This window comes from Cetorhinus maximus, unplaced genomic scaffold (genome assembly GCF_964194155.1).
Source record: "Cetorhinus maximus unplaced genomic scaffold, sCetMax3.hap1.1 HAP1_SCAFFOLD_3770, whole genome shotgun sequence".
In the NCBI taxonomy this organism is placed as follows: domain Eukaryota; kingdom Metazoa; phylum Chordata; class Chondrichthyes; order Lamniformes; family Cetorhinidae; genus Cetorhinus; species Cetorhinus maximus.
In genome coordinates this window covers 2,501-22,359 of record NW_027599676.1, presented here as the reverse complement: position 1 = coordinate 22,359, position 19,859 = coordinate 2,501, and the positions used below count along the sequence as shown (strand labels likewise).

The following is a 19,859-nucleotide window of genomic DNA, read 5'->3' as shown; positions in this document are numbered from 1 at the left end:
CGGTTAGACCACACTTGGAGCGCTGTGCACAGTTCCGGTCTCCGTATCCCTCGGTTAGACCACACTTGGAGCACTGTGCACAGTTTAAGGGGAATCCATAGAAAAAGGAGAGAGAAGCCGACAGGAGGATATGTAGATGGAGTGAGATGAGGTGGGGTTGGGAGGAGGTTCGGAGCAGAGGGTCTGAATGATGTCCCTCGTTCTCTTCGCTCTCATGAGCAATAACCTCATCCACGTTGGCCATTTCTGTGATAACCTGGTCTTTCCCTCCACAGACAGTGGCTATCCTGCCTACCTCGGAGCGCGATTGGCCTCTTTCTATGAGAGGGCCGGACGGGTCAAGTGTCTGGGAAGCCCCGACAGAGAGGGCAGCGTCAGCATTGTTGGAGCGTGAGTGAGGGGGTGATGGAGGGGACGAGAAGGTCAATGTCGTCCGGAGGGGGTCTGAGGGTCAGTATTGTGAGTGAGAGAGGGGGGAGTGAGGGTCAGTATTGTCAGTGAGTGAGGGTCAGTATTGTCAGTGAGTGAGGTGGGGAGTGAGGGTCAGCATTGTCCGTGAGGGGGGAATGAGGGTCAGTATTGTCAGTGAGTGAGGGTCAGTATTGTCAGTGAGTGAGGGAGGAGTGAGGGTCAGTATTGTCACTGAGTGAGGGAGGAGTGAGGGTCAGTATTGTCAGTGAGTGAGGGGGGAGTGAGGGTCAGTATTGTCCGTGAGTGAGAAGGGAGTGAGGGTCAGTATTGTGAGTGAGAGAGAGGGGAGTGAGGGTCAGTATTGTCAGTGAGTGAGGGGGGAGTGAGGGTCAGTATTGTCCGTGAGTGAGAAGGGAGTGAGGGTCAGTATTGTCAGTGAGTGAGGGGGGAGTGAGGGTCAGTATTGTCCGTGAGTGAGGGGGGAGTGAGGGTCAGTATTGTCCGTGAGTGATTGAGGGGGGAGTGAGGGTCAGTATTGTCAGTGAGTGAGGGGAGAGTGAGGGTCAGTATTGTCAGTGAGTGAGGGGGAGTGAGGGTCAGTATTGTCAGTGAGTGAGGAGGGAGTGAGGGTCAGTATTGTCAGTGAGTGAGGAAGGAGTGAGGGTCAGTATTGTCAGTGAATGAGGGGGGAGTGAGGGTCAGTATTGTCCGTGAGTGAGGAAGGAGTGAGGGTCAGTATTGTCAGTGAGTGAGGAAGGAGTGAGGGTCAGTATTGTCCGTGAGTGAGGGGGGAGTGAGGGTCAGTATTGTCAGTGAGTGAGGAGGGAGTGAGGGTCAGTATTGTCAGTGAGTGAGGAAGGAGTGAGGGTCAGTATTGTCCGTGAGTGAGGGGGGAGTGAGGGTCAGTATTGTCCGTGAGTGATTGAGGGGGGAGTGAGGGTCAGTATTGTCAGTGAGTGAGGGGAGAGTGAGGGTCAGTATTGTCAGTGAGTGAGGGGGAGTGAGGGTCAGTATTGTCAGTGAGTGAGGAGGGAGTGAGGGTCAGTATTGTCAGTGAGTGAGGGGGGAGTGAGGGTCAGTATTGTCCGTGAGTGAGGAGGGAGTGAGGGTCAGTATTGTCAGTGAGTGAGGGAGGAGTGAGGGTCAGTATTGTCCGTGAGTGAGGGGGGAGTGAGGGTCAGTATTGTCCGTGAGTGAGGGTCAGTATTGTCAGTGAGTGAGAGAGGGGGGAGTGAGGGTCAGTAATGTCAGTGAGTGAGGGGGGAGTGAGGGTCAGTATTGTCCGTGAGTGAGTGGGGAGTGAGGGTCAGTATTGTCCGTGAGTGAGTGGGGAGTGAGGGTCAGTATTGTCCGTGAGTGAGGGTCAGTATTGTCAGTGAGTGAGAGAGGGGGGAGTGAGGGTCAGTAATGTCAGTGAGTGAGGGGGGAGTGAGGGTCAGTATTGTCCGTGAGTGAGTGGGGAGTGAGGGTCAGTATTGTCAGTGAGTGAGTGAGTGGGGAGTGAGGGTCAGTATTGTCAGTGAGTGAGTGGGGAGTGAGGGTCAGTAATGTCAGTGAGTGAGGGGGGAGTGAGGGTCAGTATTGTTCGTGAGTGAGTGGGGAGTGAGGGTCAGTATTGTCCGTGAGTGAGGGGGGAGTGAGGGTCAGTATTGTCCGTGAGTGAGTGAGTGGGGAGTGAGGGTCAGTATTGTCAGTGAGTGAGTGAGTGGGGAGTGAGGGTCAGTAATGTCAGTGAGTGAGGGGGGAGTGAGGGTCAGTATTGTCCGTGAGTGAGTGGGGAGTGAGGGTCAGTATTGTCCGTGAGTGAGGGGGGAGTGAGGGTCAGTATTGTCAGTGAGTGAGTGAGTGGGGAGTGAGGGTCAGTATTGTCAGTGAGTGAGTGGGGAGTGAGGGTCAGTATTGTCAGTGAGTGAGTGAGTGGGGAGTGAGGGTCAGTATTGTCAGTGAGTGAGTGGGGAGTGAGGGTCAGTATTGTCCGTGAGTGAGTGGGGAGTGAGGGTCAGTATTGTCAGTGAGTGAGTGGGGAGTGAGGGTCAGTAATGTCAGTGAGTGAGGGGGGAGTGAGGGTCAGTATTGTTCGTGAGTGAGTGGGGAGTGAGGGTCAGTATTGTCAGTGAGTGAGTGAGTGGGGAGTGAGGGTCAGTATTGTCTGTGACAATTTCAGTGTCTCCCACCCGCTACTCCCCCCTCCACTCCCCTCCCGCTACTCCTCCCCGCTACTACGCTCCCCCCGCTACTCCCCTGCCCCCGCTACTACCCTCCCCCCGCTACTCCCCTCCCCCCGCTACTCCCCTCCCCCCCGCTACTCACCCTCCACTTCCCTCCCCCCCGCTACTCCCCCCTCCACTCCCCTCCCCCCCACTACTCCCCTCCCCCCGCTACTCCCCTCCCCTCGCTACTCCCCTCCCCCCGCTACTCCCCTCCCCCCGCTACTCCCCTCCCCCCCGCTACTCCCCTCCCCCCCGCTACTACGCTCCGCCCCGCTACTCCCCTCCCCCCGCTACTCCCCTCCCCCCCGCTACTCCCCTCCCCTCCGCTACTACGCTCCCCCCCGCTACTCCCCCCTCCACTCCCCTCCCCCCGCTACTCCCCTCCCCTGCTACTCCCCTCCCCCCCGCTACTCCCCTCCCCCCGCTACTCCCCCCTCCACTTCCCTCCCCCCCGCTACTCCCCTCCCCTGCTACTCCCCTCCCCCCCGCTACTCCCCTCCCCTGCTACTCCCCTCCCCCCCGCTACTCCCCTCCCCCCGCTACTCCCCTCCCCCCCGCTACTCCCCCCTCCACTTCCCTCCCCCCCGCTACTCCCCTCCCCCCCGCTACTCCCCCCGCTACTCCCCTCCCACCCGCCACTCCTCCCCGCTACTCCCCCCTCCACTCCCCTCCCCCCCGCTACTCCCCTCTCCCCGCTACTCCCCTCCCCCGCTACTCCCCTCCCCCCCACTACTCCCCTCCCCCCGCTACTCCCCTCCTCCCGCTACTCCCCTCCCCCCCACTACTCCCCTCCCCCCGCTACTCCCCTCCCCCCGCTACTCCCCTCCCCCCCGCTACTCCCCTCCCCCCCGCTACTCCCCTCCCCCCGCTACTCCCCTCCCCCCGCTACTCCCCTCCCACCCGCCACTCCTCCCCGCTACTCCCCCCTCCACTCCCCTCCCCCCCACTACTCCCCTCCCCCCGCTACTCCCCTCCCCTCGCTACTCCCCTCCCCCCGCTACTCCCCTCCCCCCGCTACTCCCCTCCCCCCCGCTACTCCCCTCCCCCCCGCTACTACGCTCCCCCCCGCTACTCCCCTCCCCCCGCTACTCCCCTCCCCCCCGCTACTCCCCTCCCCTCCGCTACTACGCTCCCCCCCGCTACTCCCCCCTCCACTCCCCTCCCCCCGCTACTCCCCTCCCCTGCTACTCCCCTCCCCCCCGCTACTCCCCTCCCCCCGCTACTCCCCCCTCCACTTCCCTCCCCCCCGCTACTCCCCTCCCCTGCTACTCCCCTCCCCCCCGCTACTCCCCTCCCCTGCTACTCCCCTCCCCCCCGCTACTCCCCTCCCCCCGCTACTCCCCTCCCCCCCGCTACTCCCCCCTCCACTTCCCTCCCCCCCGCTACTCCCCTCCCCCCCGCTACTCCCCCCGCTACTCCCCTCCCACCCGCCACTCCTCCCCGCTACTCCCCCCTCCACTCCCCTCCCCCCCGCTACTCCCCTCTCCCCGCTACTCCCCTCCCCCGCTACTCCCCTCCCCCCCACTACTCCCCTCCCCCCGCTACTCCCCTCCTCCCGCTACTCCCCTCCCCCCCACTACTCCCCTCCCCCCGCTACTCCCCTCCCCCCGCTACTCCCCTCCCCCCCGCTACTCCCCTCCCCCCCGCTACTCCCCTCCCCCCGCTACTCCCCTCCCCCCGCTACTCCCCTCCCACCCGCCACTCCTCCCCGCTACTCCCCCCTCCACTTCCCTCCCCCCCGCTACTACGCTCCCCCCGCCACTCCCCTCCCCCCGCTACTCCCCTCCCACCCGCCACTCCTCCCCGCTACTCCCCTCCCCCCACCACTCCCCTCCTCCCCGCTACTCCCCTCCCCCCCGCTACTCCCCTCCTCCCCGCTACTCCCCTCCCCCCCGCTACTCCCCTCCCCCCCGCTACTCCCCCCGCTACTCCCCTCCCCCCCGCTACTCCCCTCCCCCCCGCTACTCCCCTCCCCCCCGCTACTCCCCCCGCTACTCCCCTCCCCCGCTACTCCCCCCCGCTACTCCCCTCCCCCGCTACTCCCCCCCGCTACTCCCCTCCCCCGCTACTCCCCCCCGCTACTCCCCCGCTACTCCCCTCCCCCCCGCTACTCCCCCCGCTACTCCTCCCCGCTACTCCCCCCGCTACTCCCCCCTCTACTCTCCTCCCCCCGCTACTCTCCTCCCCCCGCCACTCCCCTCCCCCCGCCACTCCCCTCCCTTCGCTACTCCCCTCCCCCGCTACTCCCCCCCCGCTACTCCCCTCCCCCCGCTACTCCCCTTCCCCCCACTACTCCCCCCCCACCGCCTTTCCCCCTCCCCCCGCCACTCCCCTCCACCGCTACTCCCCTCCCTTCGCTACTCCCCTCCCCTCGCTTCTCCCCTCCCCCGCTACTCCCCCCCCGCTACTCCTCTCCCCCCGCTACTACCCTCCCCTCGCTTCTCCCCTCCCCCCGCTACTCCCCTTCCCCCCACTACTCCCCCCCCACCGCCTTTCCCCTCCCCCCGCCACTCCCCTCCACCGCTACTCCCCTCCCCCCCGGCTCCTCCCCCTCCGCCACTCCCCCCCACCGCTCCCCTCTCCGACGCTCCCCTCTCCGACGCTCCCCTCTCCGACGCTCCCCTCTCCGACGCTCCCCTCTCCGACTCTCCCCTCTCCGACTCGCCCCTCTCCGACGCTCCCCTCTCCGACTCTCCCCTCTCCGACACTCCCCTCTCCGACGCTCCCCTCTCCGACTCTCCCCTCTCCGACGCTCCCCTCTCCGACACTCCCCTCCCCGACTCTCCCCATCTCCGACTCTCCCCTCCCCGACTCTCCCCTCTCCGACTCTCCCCTCTCCGTCTCTCCCCGCTCCGACTCTCCCCTCTCCAACTCTCCCCTCTCCGTCTCTCCCCTCTCCGTCTCTCCCCTCTCCGTCTCTCCCCGCTCCGACTCTCCCCTCTCCGACTCTCCCCTCTCCGACTCTCCCCTCTCCGACTCTCCCCTCTCCGACTCTCCCGTCTCCCCGTCTCCCCTCTCCGACTCTCCCCTCTCCGCTACTCCCCTCTCCGACTCTCCCCTCTGCGACTCTCCCCCTCCCAGTCTCCCCTCTCTGACTCTCCCCTCTCCCCGTCTCCCCTCTCCGACTCTCCCCTCTCCACTACTCCCCTCTCCGACTCTCCCCTCTCCGACTCTCCCCTCTCCGACTCTCCCCTCTCCGACTCTCCCCTCTCCGACTCTCCCCTCTCCGACTCTCCCCTCTCCGACTCTCCCCTCTCCGACTCTCCCCTCTCCGACTCTCCCGTCTCCCCGTCTCCCCTCTCCGACTCTCCCCTCTCCGCTACTCCCCTCTCCGACTCTCCCCTCTGCGACTCTCCCCCTCCCAGTCTCCCCTCTCTGACTCTCCCCTCTCCCCGTCTCCCCTCTCCGACTCTCCCCTCTCCACTACTCCCCTCTCCGACTCTCCCCTCTCCGACTCTCCCCCTCCCAGTCTCCCCTCTCCGACGCTCCCCTCTCCGACTCTCCCCTCTCCGACTCTCCCCTCTCCACTACTCCCCTCTCCGACTCTCCCCTCTCCGACGCTCCCCTCTCCGACACACCCCTCTCCGACTCTCCCCTCTCCGACGCTCCCCCCTCCGACGCTCCCCTCTCCGACGCACCCCTCTCCGACTCTCCCCTCTCCGACTCTCCCCTCTCCGACGCTCCCCTCTCCGACGCTCCCCTCTCCGATGCTCCCTTCCCCGACTCTCCCCTCCCCGACTCTCCCCTCTCCGACTCTCCCCTCTCCGACTCTCCCCACTCCGACTCTCCCCTCTCCGACGCTCCCCTCTCCGACGCTCCCCTCTCCGATGCTCCCTTCCCCGACTCTCCCCTCTCCGACGCTCCCCTCTCCGACGCACCCCTCTCCGACTCTCCCCTCTCCGACTCTCCCCTCTCCGACGCTCCCCTCTCCGACGCTCCCCTCTCCGATGCTCCCTTCCCCGACTCTCCCCTCCCCGACTCTCCCCTCTCCGACTCTCCCCTCTCCGACTCTCCCCTCTCCGACTCTCCCGTCCCCGACTCTCCCCTCTCCGACTCTCCCCACTCCCTGTGTTGAGATGACTGTGGATTATGTGAATCATTGTCTCTCTCTCTCTCTGTCCCTCAGAGTCTCTCCTCCGGGCGGAGATTTCTCGGACCCGGTCACCTCTGCGACACTGGGAATTGTACAGGTGATGTCCAGACACCCGGAATGTTTCAGAACAGATGTGAATGATCCTGGCTCCCAGGAGCTGGGAGAAAATCAACTCATGGTCGTAATTTGGATAAATCTGGACATCTCTGAACAGGAGGAGGCCATTCAGCCCCGCTCGATCCTGTTACACAGGAACAGGAGGAGGCCATTCAGCCCCGCTCGATCCTGATACACAGGAACAGGAGGAGGCCATTCAGCCCCGCTCGATCCTGTTACACAGGAACAGGAGGAGGCCATTCAGCCCCGCTCGATCCTGTTACACAGGAACAGGAGGAGGCCATTCAGCCCCGCTCGATCCTGTTACACAGGAACAGGAGGAGGCCATTCAGCCCCTCTCGATCCTGTTACACGGGAATAGGAGGAGGCCATTCAGCCCCTCTCGATCCTGTTAAACTGAACCGCAGTGAAATATTGTCTTAACTTCTGAACACACGCCTGTTTTGTGTAATCTCCCCTGGGCCTTTATCCTCCTGTTAAATCCAGGCCGCACTCCCTTCGAAGGTCAACATATTCTTTCTCAGAGCTGTCCACGGAGCTTCTCCTGTCTTGAGTCGTAGGCTGCGACATAGGAGGGTCAATATTCCAGTACAGAGTGGGATAAAATTCCCTACCTGCTCAGGGCATTTTATTCAACCACTTACCTGGACCCACCCTCCCCTCCACCTGACAAATCGCAATGGACACTCACAGATTCCAGCATTTCTCTTTTAAATTACTGTCCAACCCCCACACCCCTCCCTATCTCTGTAACCTCCTCCAGCCCCTACACCCCTCCCTATCCCTGTAACCTCCTCCAGCCCCTACAACCCTCCCTATCTCTGTAACCTCCTCCAGCCCCTACAACCCTCCCTATCTCTGTAACCTCCTCCAGCCCCTACAACCCTGCCTATCTCTGTAACCTCCTCCAGTCCCTACAACCCTCCCTATCTCTGTAACCTCCTCCAGCCCCTGCAACCCTCCCTATCTCTGTAACCTCCTCCAGGCCCTACAACCCTCCCTATCTCTGTAACCTCCTCCAGCCCCTACAACCCTCCCTGTCTCTGTAACCTCCTCCAGCCCCTACACCCCTCCCTATCTCTGTAACCTCCTCCAGTCCCTACAACCCTCCCTATCTCTGTAACCTTCTCCAGCCCCTACAACCCTCCCTATCTCTGTAACCTCCTCCAGTCCCTACAACCCTCCCTATCTCTGTAACCTCCTCCAGCCCCTACAACCCTCCCTATCTCTGTAACCTCCTCCAGCCCCTACAACCCTCCCTATCTCTGTAACCTCCTCCAGTCCCTACAACCCTCCCTATCTCTGTAACCTCCTCCAGCCCCTACAACCCTCCCTATCTCTGTAACCTCCTCCAGTCCCTACAACCCTCCCTATCTCTGTAACCTCCTCCAGTCACGACAACCCTCCCTATCTCTGTAACCTCCTCCAGCCCCCACAACCCTCCCTATCTCTGTAACCTCCTCTAGCCCCCACAACCCTCCCTATCTCTGTAACCTCCTCCAGTCACGACAACCCTCTCTATCTCTGTAACCTCCTCCAGCCCCTAAAACCCTCCCTATTCTGTAACCTCCTCCAGCCCCTACAACCTTCCTACTCTGTAACCTCCTCCAGCCCCTACAACCTTCCCTATCTCTGTAACCTCTTCCTTGAGAGTAATGAAATGCCTCCTTAAATGTCTGCCCTGTGTCTGTACCATCTCCCCTTTGAATCTATTTACCCAGCCCACTGCAGCCAACGCTGTTTTCATTCTCTTCCAATTGCCTTTATTTACATTTAAGACTCTAGTTTCAGAGCCACATTTCTCACCCTCAAACTGTAGGTGAAATTCCCTCTCATTGTGATTACTCTTGCCAAAAGAATACCTCACTGTGAGGTCATTGATCAATCCCCCTGTCTCATTGAAGATTGCCATGTCCAAAGTACCTCCTGGTCCCTGGTTGGTTTCAGAGCACATTTTTTTAAAGAAACGGTCTCAAATATAATTGCCAAAGTTGATTTGTAACTGTCTCAATGATGGCTCCAACCTGTACCTGTCTCAAGCCTTTAAAATGGTAAAATGTATTGCTGAAAAAGGAGACATGTCACAGCTTTTCATCTTGCACACATCGGGACACTTCACAAGAATAGCAATACAAGGAGAAAACAACAATTTATACTGCATGTGAAGAGAGTGCTGATTGTTTGCGGGTACTGGAAGCCACATGTATTAATACACGGGGCCCTGTTCCCTGCAGACAGAAGGAATGATGTACACACATTGTGTCTGCTACAGCTGAACAAAACAAGTGACAGCCATTCACTGACTCATTCCTCAGGGCACTGCCTTGACCAGTCAGGGTCAAGCTGTCCGGTTTAAAATTTCAAACAACGCTTGGCAGTTAACTATCAGTCACCATCACTGGTACATTCTCCATGAAAACATCTCTACCCATCAGGGTCCATTTGCCAACCAATCAGTGCTCTCTTCACATACAGTATAAATTGTTGTTTTCTCCTTATATTGGTATTCTTGGGAAGTGTCCTGATAAGTACGAGATGAAAAGCTGTGACATGTCTCTTTTCTCAGCAATGCTCCAGTATAATGCTACAAGGTCAGGACTGAGGGAGTGCTGCACTGTTGGAGGGTCAGTACTGAGGGAGTGCCGCACTGTCGGAGGGTCAGTACTGAGGGAGTGCTGCACTGTCGGAGGGTCAGTACTGAGGGAGTGCTGCACTGTCGGAGGGTCAGTACTGAGGGAGTGCTGCACTGTCGGAGGGTCAGTACTGAGGGAGTGCCGCACTGTCGGAGGGTCAGTACTGAGGGAGTGCTGCACTGTCGGAGGGTCAGTACTGAGGGAGTGCTGCACTGTCGGAGGGTCAGTACTGAGGGAGTGCTGCACTGTCGGAGGGTCAGTACTGAGGGTGTGCCGCATGGTCTGATGCTCTGTGCTGAGTGGTCTATCACTGGACTGGTATGTGTTATAAAGCTGTCAGAGACACAGGGAGCTGAGTACTCCCTGCTGAACCTTTATGTGAACAGAGAGGTCAGACTCTCTCTCCGCCTTCTATTGCAGGTATTCTGGGGTCTTGATAAGAAGCTCGCACAGCAGAAACATTTCCCCTCCGTGAACTGGCTGATCAGCTACAGTAAGTACACGCGGGCTCTGGACGAGTATTATGAGAAGCATTTCTCGGAGTTCGTACCTCTCCGCACCAAGGCCAAGGAGATCCTTCAGGAAGAGGAAGACCTGGCTGAGATCGTCCAGCTGGTTGGAAAGGTGAGGGAGGGAGGGAAGCCAACGTTCCGGGGTCTGTATAGCTGTGACTGTGTTTGCTTTTCTCTCTCTCTCTCTCTCTGTCAATCTATCTATTTCTGCCCGTCACTCAGTCTCTCTCTTAGTCTCTCCACCTCTACCCACCCTGTCTGTCTGTCTGTCTGTATCTCCCCCGCCTCAATCTCTGTCAGTCTCTCACTCCCCCCGCTGTCTGTCAGCATCTCTTTCTCTCTTTCACTTCCTGGTAATCTCTTTCTCCCTCTCTGTTCATATCCACCCTCCCGCCATCTGTCAGTCTCTCTCCCTCGCTCAATCTCGCTCTCTGTTAGTCTCTCTCCCCCTATGTGTGTGTGTCTGTGGTGTGTGAGTATTGGTGTCTGTCTGAGCACTTGTGTATCTATCACTGTGTGTGAGTATTGGTGTGTCTGTTACAGTGTGTGAGTATTTGTGTGTCTGTTACTGTGTGTGAGTATTTGCGTGTCTGTTACTGTGTGTGAGTATTTGCGTGTCTGTTACTGTGTGTGGGTATTTGCGTGTCTGTTACAGTGTGTGAGTATTTGTGTGTCTGTTACTGTGTGTGAGTATTTGTGTGTCTGTTACTGTGTGTGAGTATTTGCGTGCCTGTTACTGTGTGTGAGTATTTGCGTGTCTGTTACTGTGTGTGTGAGTATTTGCGTGCCTGTTACTGTGTGTGAGTATTTGCGTGTCTGTTACTGTGTGTGAGTATTTGCGTGTCTGTTACTGTGTGTGTGAGTATTTGCGTGTCTGTTACTGTGTGTGAGTATTTGTGTGTCTGTTACTGTGTGTGAGTATTTGTGTGTCTGTTACTGTGTGTGAGTATTTGTGTGTCTGTTACTGTGTGTGAGTATGTCTCTCTGTCTCTCTCTGTCTGTCTCTCACCCTCTCTCTGTCTCTCTCTCTCCCTGTCCCTCTCTCTCACCATCCCTCTCACTTTCTCTCCCTCACTCTCTCTCCCTCTCTCTGTCCCCCTCTCACTCCCTCCCTCACTCTCTCTCTCTCACTCTCTATCCCTCACTCTCTATCCCACTCTCTATCCCTCTCTGTGTCCCCCTCTCACTCCCTCCCTCACTCTCTCGCCCTCACTCTCTCTCTCACTCTCTATCCCTCACTCTCTATCCCTCACTCTCTATCCCTCACTCTCCTCCCCAGCCCTGTCCATGATGTATATATTGTTGAATCTGCCCTTTCTCCCCCAGGCCTCCTTGGCCGAGACCGATAAGATCACCCTGGAGGTGGCAAAGCTCCTTAAGGATGATTTCCTGCAGCAAAACGGACATTCTCCATACGACAGGTAAATCGGGGCGGGTGTGGGGTGGGGGGGGTGGGGTGGGGGGGTGGTGGGGACTGGGCGGGAGGGGAGGTGGGTAGGGGGGGCATGGGAGTGAGGGGGCGGACAGGGATCCAGCAAAACCCCCAGGTCCAAGCGATACCCTTCAAGAACCCTCCGGTACGGACAGGGAGATGGGCTCCGCATCGCTGCTCCTGGCCAGGTGCGGGAGCTGTTCGACTGGGGGAGGCATCACCTCTCCCCGTCCGTGAAGGTGCCCAGGAGTCGCCTCCCCTCCGTCCGGCCTGAACACCGTCCCCCGTCCCCAGCACCAGCCACCCGATGTGCCCACACACGTGATCGTCCCCCCTCTGCCTGTCACCTCACCCTGACAATACCTTCCCCCCTCTCTCTCTCTCTCTCTCTCTCTCTGCAGGTTCTGCCCCTTCTACAAGACAGTGGGGATCCTACAGAACATCATCGGGTTCTACGAGCTGGCCCGGCACACGGTGGAGACCACAGCTCACTCCGAGAGCCGCATCACCTGGGCGGTCATCCGCGAGAACCTGGGGGACATCCTATACAAACTCAGCTCCATGAAGTTCAAGGTCAGGCCCGAGGCGATCACCTTCGCCCTCCCCTCCCTGTCCACCCAGCTCGGAGCGCTGGGGAGGCTGCCTCGCTGCTCCTGCCTGTCTGCTGGGAATTCAATCACTGCTCCTGCCTGTCTGCTGGGAATTCAATCACTGCTCCTGCCTGTCTGCTGGGAATTCAATCACTGCTTCTGCCCGTCTGCTGGGAATTAAATCACTGCCCCTCCCATCAGCTGGGATCTGTGTTAAACTTGAGGGATGTAAGGATGAGGGGGAAGGGATGGTCCATGTCTGCAGGCTCAGCAAGGTTGTGGTTATTCGCTCTCTCTCTCTCTCTGACTTTCTCTCTCTCTCTGTCTCTCTCTCTCTGTCTGTCTCTTTTTTCTCTCTCTGTCTCGCTCCATCTCGCTGTCTCTCTCACCTTGTGTGTCTCTCTCACTCTGTATGTCACTTTCTCTCTCCCTGTCTCTCTCTCTCTGCCTCTCTCTGACTCTCCTCCTCTGTCTCTATCACTCTCTCCCTCTCTCTCTCTCTATGAATCTACCTCTCTCTCTTTGCTTCTCTCTGACTCTCTCCCTCTCTCTCACTCTCTGTCTCTGACCATATCTCTCTCTGTCTGACTCTCCCTCTCTCTCACTCTCTGTCTCTGACCATATCTCTCTCTGTCTGACTCTCTCTCCCTCTCACTCTCTGTCTCTGACCATATCTCTCTCTGTCTGACTCTCTCCCTCTCTCTGTTTCTGACCATATCTCTCTCTCTGACTCTCTCTCCCTCTCACTCTCTGTCTCTGACCATATCTCTCTCTGTCTGACTCGATCTCACTCTCTCTGACTCCGAGTTTACAGTGGGATACTTAGATAATCACTACTTGATCGGACAGAGCCAAGATGGATTTGTGAAGAGGAAATCATGTTGAACTGATGTGTGAGAGTTTTTTGATGAAGTAATATTCAGGCCGGATAAAGGGGAACCTGCAGATGTGATGTACTTGGAGTTCCAAAAGGCAATTGATAAGGTGCAGCATCAAAGGTTATTATTGCAAAAAATAAGAGCTGATGATGTAGGGGTAACATATCACAGAAATTTAACAGCACAGAAGGAGGCCATTCAGCCCATCATGTCTGTACTGAATCTCCAAATGAGTATTATGACCTTGTGCCATTGCCCTGCCTTTCCCCCCGTAACCCTGTACATTGTTTTTATTTAGATAAACATCCAAGGCCCTCTTGAACACCTCGATTGAACCTGCCTCCCCCACACTTCCAGACAGTGTGTCCCAGACCCCTACCACTCCAGACAGTGCCTCCCAGACCCCAACCACTCCAGACAGAGCCACCCAGACCCCAACCACTCCAGACAGTGCCTCCCAGACCCCAACCACTCCAGACAGTGCCTCCCAGTCCCCAACCACTCCAGACAGAGCCACCCAGACCCCAACCACTCCAGACAGTGCCTCCCAGACCCCAACCACTCCAGACAGTGCCTCCCAGTCCCCAACCACTCCAGACAGAGCCACCCAGACCCCAACCACTCCAGACAGAGCCACCCAGACCCCAACCACTCCAGACAGTGCCTCCCAGACCCCTACCACTCCAGACAGTGCCTCCCAGTCCCCAACCACTCCAGACAGTGCCTCCCAGACCCCAACCACTCCAGACAGAGCCACCCAGACCCCAACCACTCCAGACAGTGCCTCCCAGACCCCTACCACTCCAGACAGTGCCTCCCAGTCCCCAACCACTCCAGACAGTGCCACCCAGACCCCAACCACTCCAGACAGAGCCACCCAGACCCCAACCACTCCAGACAGTGCCTCCCAGACCCCTACCACTCCAGACAGTGCCTCCCAGACCCCAACCACTCCAGACCGTGTGTCCCAGACCACAACCACTCCAGACAGTGCCCCCCAGACCCCAACCACTCCAGACAGTGCCCCCCAGACCCCAACCACTCCAGACAGTGCTTCCCAGACCCCAGCCACTCCAGACCGTGCCTCCCAGACCCCAACCACTGCAGACAGTGCCTCCCAGACCCCAACCACTCCAGACAGTGCCCCCCAGACCCCAACCACTCCAGACAGTGCTTCCCAGACCCCAACCACTCCAGACCGTGCCTCCCAGACCCCAACCACTCCAGACAGTGCCTCCCAGACCCCAACCACTCCAGACAGTGCCCCCCAGACCCCAACCACTCCAGACAGTGCCTCCCAGACCCCTACCACTCCAGACCGTGCCTCCCAGACCCCAACCACTCCAGACAGTGCCTCCCAGTCCCCAACCACTCCAGACAGTGCCCCCCAGACCCCAACCACTCCAGACAGTGCCTCCCAGACCCCAACCACTCCAGACAGTGCCTCCCAGACCCCAACCACTCCAGACAGTGCCTCCCAGACCCCAACCACTCCAGACAGTGCCTCCCAGACCCCAACCACTCCAGACAGTGCCTCCCAGACCCCAACCACTCCAGACAGTGCCTCCCAGACCCCAACCACTCCAGACAGTGCCTCCCAGACCCCTACCACTCCAGACCGTGCCTCCCAGACCCCAACCACTCCAGACAGTGCCTCCCAGTCCCCAACCACTCCAGACAGTGCCTCCCAGACCCCAACCACTCCAGACAGTGCCTCCCAGACCCCAACCACTCCAGACAGTGCCTCCCAGACCCCAACCACTCCAGACAGTGCCTCCCAGACCCCAACCACTCCAGACAGTGCCTCCCAGACCCCAACCACTCCAGACAGTGCCTCCCAGACCCCAACCACTCCAGACAGTGCCTCCCAGACCCCAACCACTCCAGACAGTGCCTCCCAGACCCCAACCACTCCAGACAGTGCCCCCCAGACCCCAACCACTCCAGACAGTGCCTCCCAGACCCCAACCACTCCAGACCGTGCCTCCCAGACCCCAACCACTCCAGACAGTGCCTCCCAGTCCCCAACCACTCCAGACAGTGCCCCCCAGACCCCAACCACTCCAGACAGTGCCTCCCAGACCCCAACCAATCCAGACAGTGCCTCCCAGACCCCAACCACTCCAGACAGTGCCTCCCAGACCCCAACCACTCCAGACAGTGCCTCCCAGACCCCAACCACTCCAGACAGTGCCTCCCAGACCCCAACCACTCCAGACAGTGCCTCCCAGTCCCCAACCACTCCAGACAGTGCCTCCCAGACCCCAACCACTCCAGGCCGTGCCTCCCAGACCCCAACCAATCCAGACAGTGCCTCCCAGTCCCCAACCACTCCAGACAGTGCCTCCCAGACCCCAACCACTCCAGACAGTGCCTCCCAGACCCCAACCACTCGCTGTGTGTAAAAGTTTTCTCTCACCCCACATTTGCTTCTTTTGCAAATCGCTTTAAATCTGTGCCCTCTCGTTCTTGACCCTTTTACGAGCGGGAACAGCTTCTCCCGATCTACTCTGTCCGGCCCCCTCACGGTTTTGAACATCTCTATCAAAATCTCCTCTCAGCCTCCTTCTCTCCAAGGAGAACAGTCCCAACCTCTCCGATCTCTCCTCATAGCTGAAGTTTCTCCTCCCTGGAACCATTATTGTAAACCTCTTCTGCTCTCTCTCCAATGTGTTCACATCCTTCCTATAGTGTGGGGCCCAGAACTGTACACAATACTCCAGCTGAGGTCTAACCAGCGTCTTATATAAATTCAGCATAACCTCCCTGCTCTTGTACTCTATGTCCCTATTAATAAAGTCCAGGATACTATCTGCTTTATTAACTGCTCTCTCCACCTGTCCTGTCACCTTCAATGATCTCTGCACATATACACCCAGGTCTTTCTGCTCCTGAACCCCCTTCAAAACTTCACCCCTTATTCTATATTGTCTGTCCATGTTCTTCCTATCAAAATGCATCACCTCACACTTCTCCACACTGAACTCCATCTGCCACCTATCTGCCCACTCCACCCACTTGTCTATGTCCTCGTGAAGTTCCACACCGTCCTCCTCGCAGCTCACCACACTCCCAAGCTTCATATCATCCACAAACTCTGAAACTGTCCCCTGCACACCAAGATCTAGATCATTAATATACATCAGGAAAAGCAAGGGTCCCAGTACCGACCCCTGGGGACCTCCACTACAAACCTTCCTCCAGCCTGAAAAATATCCATGGACCAGGACTCTCTACTTCCTATTTTTCAGCCAATATTTGTATCCACGTTGCCCCTGTCCATTTATTCACAGGTCAGTTGTGTGGCTCTGTGTCAAATGCCCTTTGACACCACATCAACAGCCTTACCCTCATCGACCTTCTCTGTTACCTCTTCAAAAAAACTCCAGCAAGTTGGTTAAACAGGATTTCCCCTTGAGAAATCCAATGCGGACTCTTCCTGATCCACCCATATTTTTCCACCTGATGACTAATCCTATCCCGAAGAATCATTTCTAGAATCCTGCCCAGCACTGAGGTTAAACTGGCTGGTCTGTAATTGCTGGGCCTATCCTTACAGCACTTCTTTGGACAAGGGTGTAATGTTTGCAATTCTCCAGTCCTCTGGCACCTCCCCTGAGTCTAGGGAAGACTGAAAGATGCCCCTGCAATTCCTACTCTCACTTCCTTCAATGTCCTTGGATGCATCTCATCCGGTTCCAGTGTCTTGTCCACTTTAAATGACCGACAGTCTATTCAATACCTTTTCCTTATCAATGTTGAACCCTCCTAGTGACAGAGTTTCCTCTGTCCTCTGTTTCCTATTAGCATGGATAGAGGCTTGGTGAGCTAACAGGTACAGGGAGTAGGCATAAATGGGTCATTTTTGTGTTGATAAGCTGTAGGCAGTGGACTCCCACGAGAATCAGCGCTGGGACCTCAACTACTTCCAATATATGTTCATAATTTGGATGAAGGACCAAATGTACGGGAGGTAAATTCACTCATCACACAAAGGTAAGGAGGACAGTAAGTCATGAAGAGGACATAAGGAGTCTGCAAAGGGATAGAGACAGGGTAAGCGAGTGGGCAAAAGTTTAGCAGATGGGGAGGACAATGTGGGAAAGTGTGAACATGTGCACTTTGACAGGAAGAATAATAAAGCAGAGTATTGTTTAAATGGTGAGGGACTGCAGAACGCGGAGGTGCAGAGGGATCTGGGTGTCCCTGTACATGAACCACAAGAAGTTCGTGTGCAGACGCAGCAAGTGATGAGGAAGGCAAATGGACTGTTGTAGTTTATTGCAAGGGGGATGGAATATAAAAGTCGGGAGGTTTTGTTCCAGTTGTACAGGGCACTGGTGAGACCACATCTGGAGCACTGTGTCCAGTACAGGTCTCCTTATTTAAGGAAGGATGTAAATGTGTTGGAAGCAGTTCAGAGAAGGTTTACCAGACTAATCCCAGGAATGGGCAGCCTGTTTTATGAGGGAAGGTTGGACAGGTTAGGCTGGTACCCGCTGGAGTTTAGGAGAGTGAGAGGCGACTTGATCGAAACCTTTGAGATCCTGAGGGGGTTTTTGACCGGGTGGATGTGGAGTGGATGTTTCCTCTTGTGGGAGAATCTAGAACTCGGGGGTGGGGGGGTCACTGTTTAAAAATAAGGGGTCGCCCATTTAGGATGGAGATGAGGAGAAATGTTTTCTCTCCGAGGCTGGTGAGACTTTGGAACTCTCTCCCTCAGAAGGCGATGGGAGCAGAGTCTCTGGATATTTTTAAGACAGAGGTGGATCGATTCTTGGTTAACAAGAGGGGGTGAAAGGTTATCGGGGCGGGGGGGCGACGGGAATGTGGGGTTGAGGTGACTATCAGATCAGCCAGGATCGTATAGAGTGGGGGAGCAGACTCGAGGGGCCGAATGGCCCACTCCTGCTCCAAAGTTCCCATTAAACTTCCTCTCTCCCTTTGCTCCTCTCCCAGTCTCTCTCAACCCCTCGCTCACTCCCCTTCTCCCTCTCTCACTCCCTCACTCACACACAATCCCTCCGCTTCTCCCTCTCTCACTCCCTCCCTCACTCACTCTCTCCCTTTCTCCCTGACCCTCACTCTCTCACTCACACTTTCTCTCTCTGCTTCTCTCTCTCTCTCTCACTCCCTCACTCACACTCTCTCTCTCCGCTTCTCTCTGGCCCTCTCACTCCCTCACACACTCTTTCTCTCCGCTTCTCTCTCTCTCTCACTCTCTCACTCACACTCTCTCTCTCCGCTTCTCTCTCTCTCTCTCACTCCCGCACTCACACTCTCTCTCTCCGCTTCTCTCTCTCTCTCTCACTCCCTCACTCACACTCTCTCTCTCCGCTTCTCTCTGATTCTCTCACTCCTTCCTTTTCAGGATCCAGTCAAGGACGGGGAAGCGAAGATTAAGGCAGATTATGCCCAGCTCCACGATGAGATGCAAAACGCCTTCCGCAATCTGGAGGATTAAAGGAACTGGCCGGCTGATCGACCATGGGAGGCGGCGCCCTAAGCAATTATTCCGAACATTACTCAAAGCTCCTCCCCCACAGCAAAATAAAATACAATAACTGCTTCAGAGCTGCTTATTGAATTTTTATTTTAATTATTCCAGGTTTCCTGTGTTTAAATGGGGAGAGGTGGGTGAGAGGGTTAATCCCCCCTCCAATAGGGAACAGGCTGCCCGGTGTGTGTAAATGGGGAGAGGTGGGTGAGAGGGTTAATCCCCCCTCCAATAGGGAACAGGCTGCCCGGTGTGTGTATGGGGGAGAGGTGGGTGAGAGGGTTAATCCCCCTCCGATAGGGAACAGGCTGCCCGGTGTGAGTAAATGGGGAGAGGTGGGTGAGAGGGTTAATCCCCCCCCTCCGATAGGGAACAGGCTGCCCGGTGTGTGTAAATGGGGAGAGGTGGGTGAGAGGGTTAATCCCCCTCCGATAGGGAACAGGCTGCCCGGTGTGTGTAAATGGGGGAGAGGTGGGTGAGAGGGTTAATCCCCCTCCGATAGGGAACAGCTTTCCCGGTGTGTGTAAATGGGGAGAGGTGGGTGAGAGGGTTAATCCCCCTCCGATAGGGAACAGGCTGCCCGGTGTGTGTCAATGGGGAGAGGTGGGTGAGAGGGTTAATCCCCCTCCGATAGGTAAGAGACTGCCCGGTGTGTGTAAATTGGGAGAGGTGGGTGAGAGGGTTAATCCCCCTCCAATAGGGAACAGGATGCCCGGTGTGTGTAAATGGGGAGAGGTGGGTGAGAGGGTTAATCCCCCTCCGATAGGGAACAGGCTGCCAGGTGTGTGTAAATGGGGGAGAGGTGGGTGAGAGGTTTAATCCCCCTCCGATAGGGAACAGGCTGCCCGGTGTGTGTAAATGGGGAGAGGTGGGTGAGAGGGTTAATCCCCCTCCGATAGGGAACAGACTGCCCGGTGTGAGTAAATGGGGGAGAGGTGGGTGAGAGGGTTAATCCCCCTCCGATAGGGAACAGGCTGCCCGGTGTGTGTAAATGGGGAGAGGTGGGTGAGAGGGTTAATCCCCCCTCCGATAGGGAACAGGCTGCCCGGTGTGTGTAAATGGGGAGAGGTGGGTGAGAGGGTTAATCCCCCTCCGATAGGGAACAGGCTGCCCGGTGTGTGTAAATGGGGAGAGGTGGGTGAGAGGGTTAATCCCCCTCCGATAGGGAACAGACTGCCTGGTGTGTGTAAAAGGGGGAGAGGTGGGTGAGAGGGTTAATCCCCCTCCGATAGGGAACAGGCTGCCCGGTGTGTGTAAATGGGGAGAGTTGGGTGAGAGGGTTAATCCCCCTCCGATAGGGAACAGGCTGCCCGGTGTGTGTAAATGGGGAGAGGTGGGTGAGAGGGTTAATCCCCCTCCGATAGGGAACAGACTGCCTGGTGTGTGTAAAAGGGGGAGAGGTGGGTGAGAGGGTTAATCCCCCTCCGATAGGGAACAGGCTGCCCGGTGTGTGTAAATGGGGAGAGTTGGGTGAGAGGGTTAATCC

General features: G+C 57.4%; 1 protein-coding gene across 1 annotated transcript; it reads left to right on the top strand.

The window, feature by feature from the left end:
• Window positions 1-275: 275 nt before the first annotated feature.
• On the top strand, window positions 276-18,447 carry LOC144678195 (V-type proton ATPase catalytic subunit A-like; the record flags this gene model as incomplete). Its single annotated transcript, XM_078538067.1, has 6 exons — window positions 276-390; window positions 6,748-6,811; window positions 9,885-10,088; window positions 11,303-11,397; window positions 11,810-11,981; window positions 18,248-18,447. Coding segments are annotated over 6 exons (743 nt in total), but the record flags the coding sequence as incomplete, so codon positions are not given.
• Between the last annotated feature and the right edge of the window lie 1,412 nt (window positions 18,448-19,859).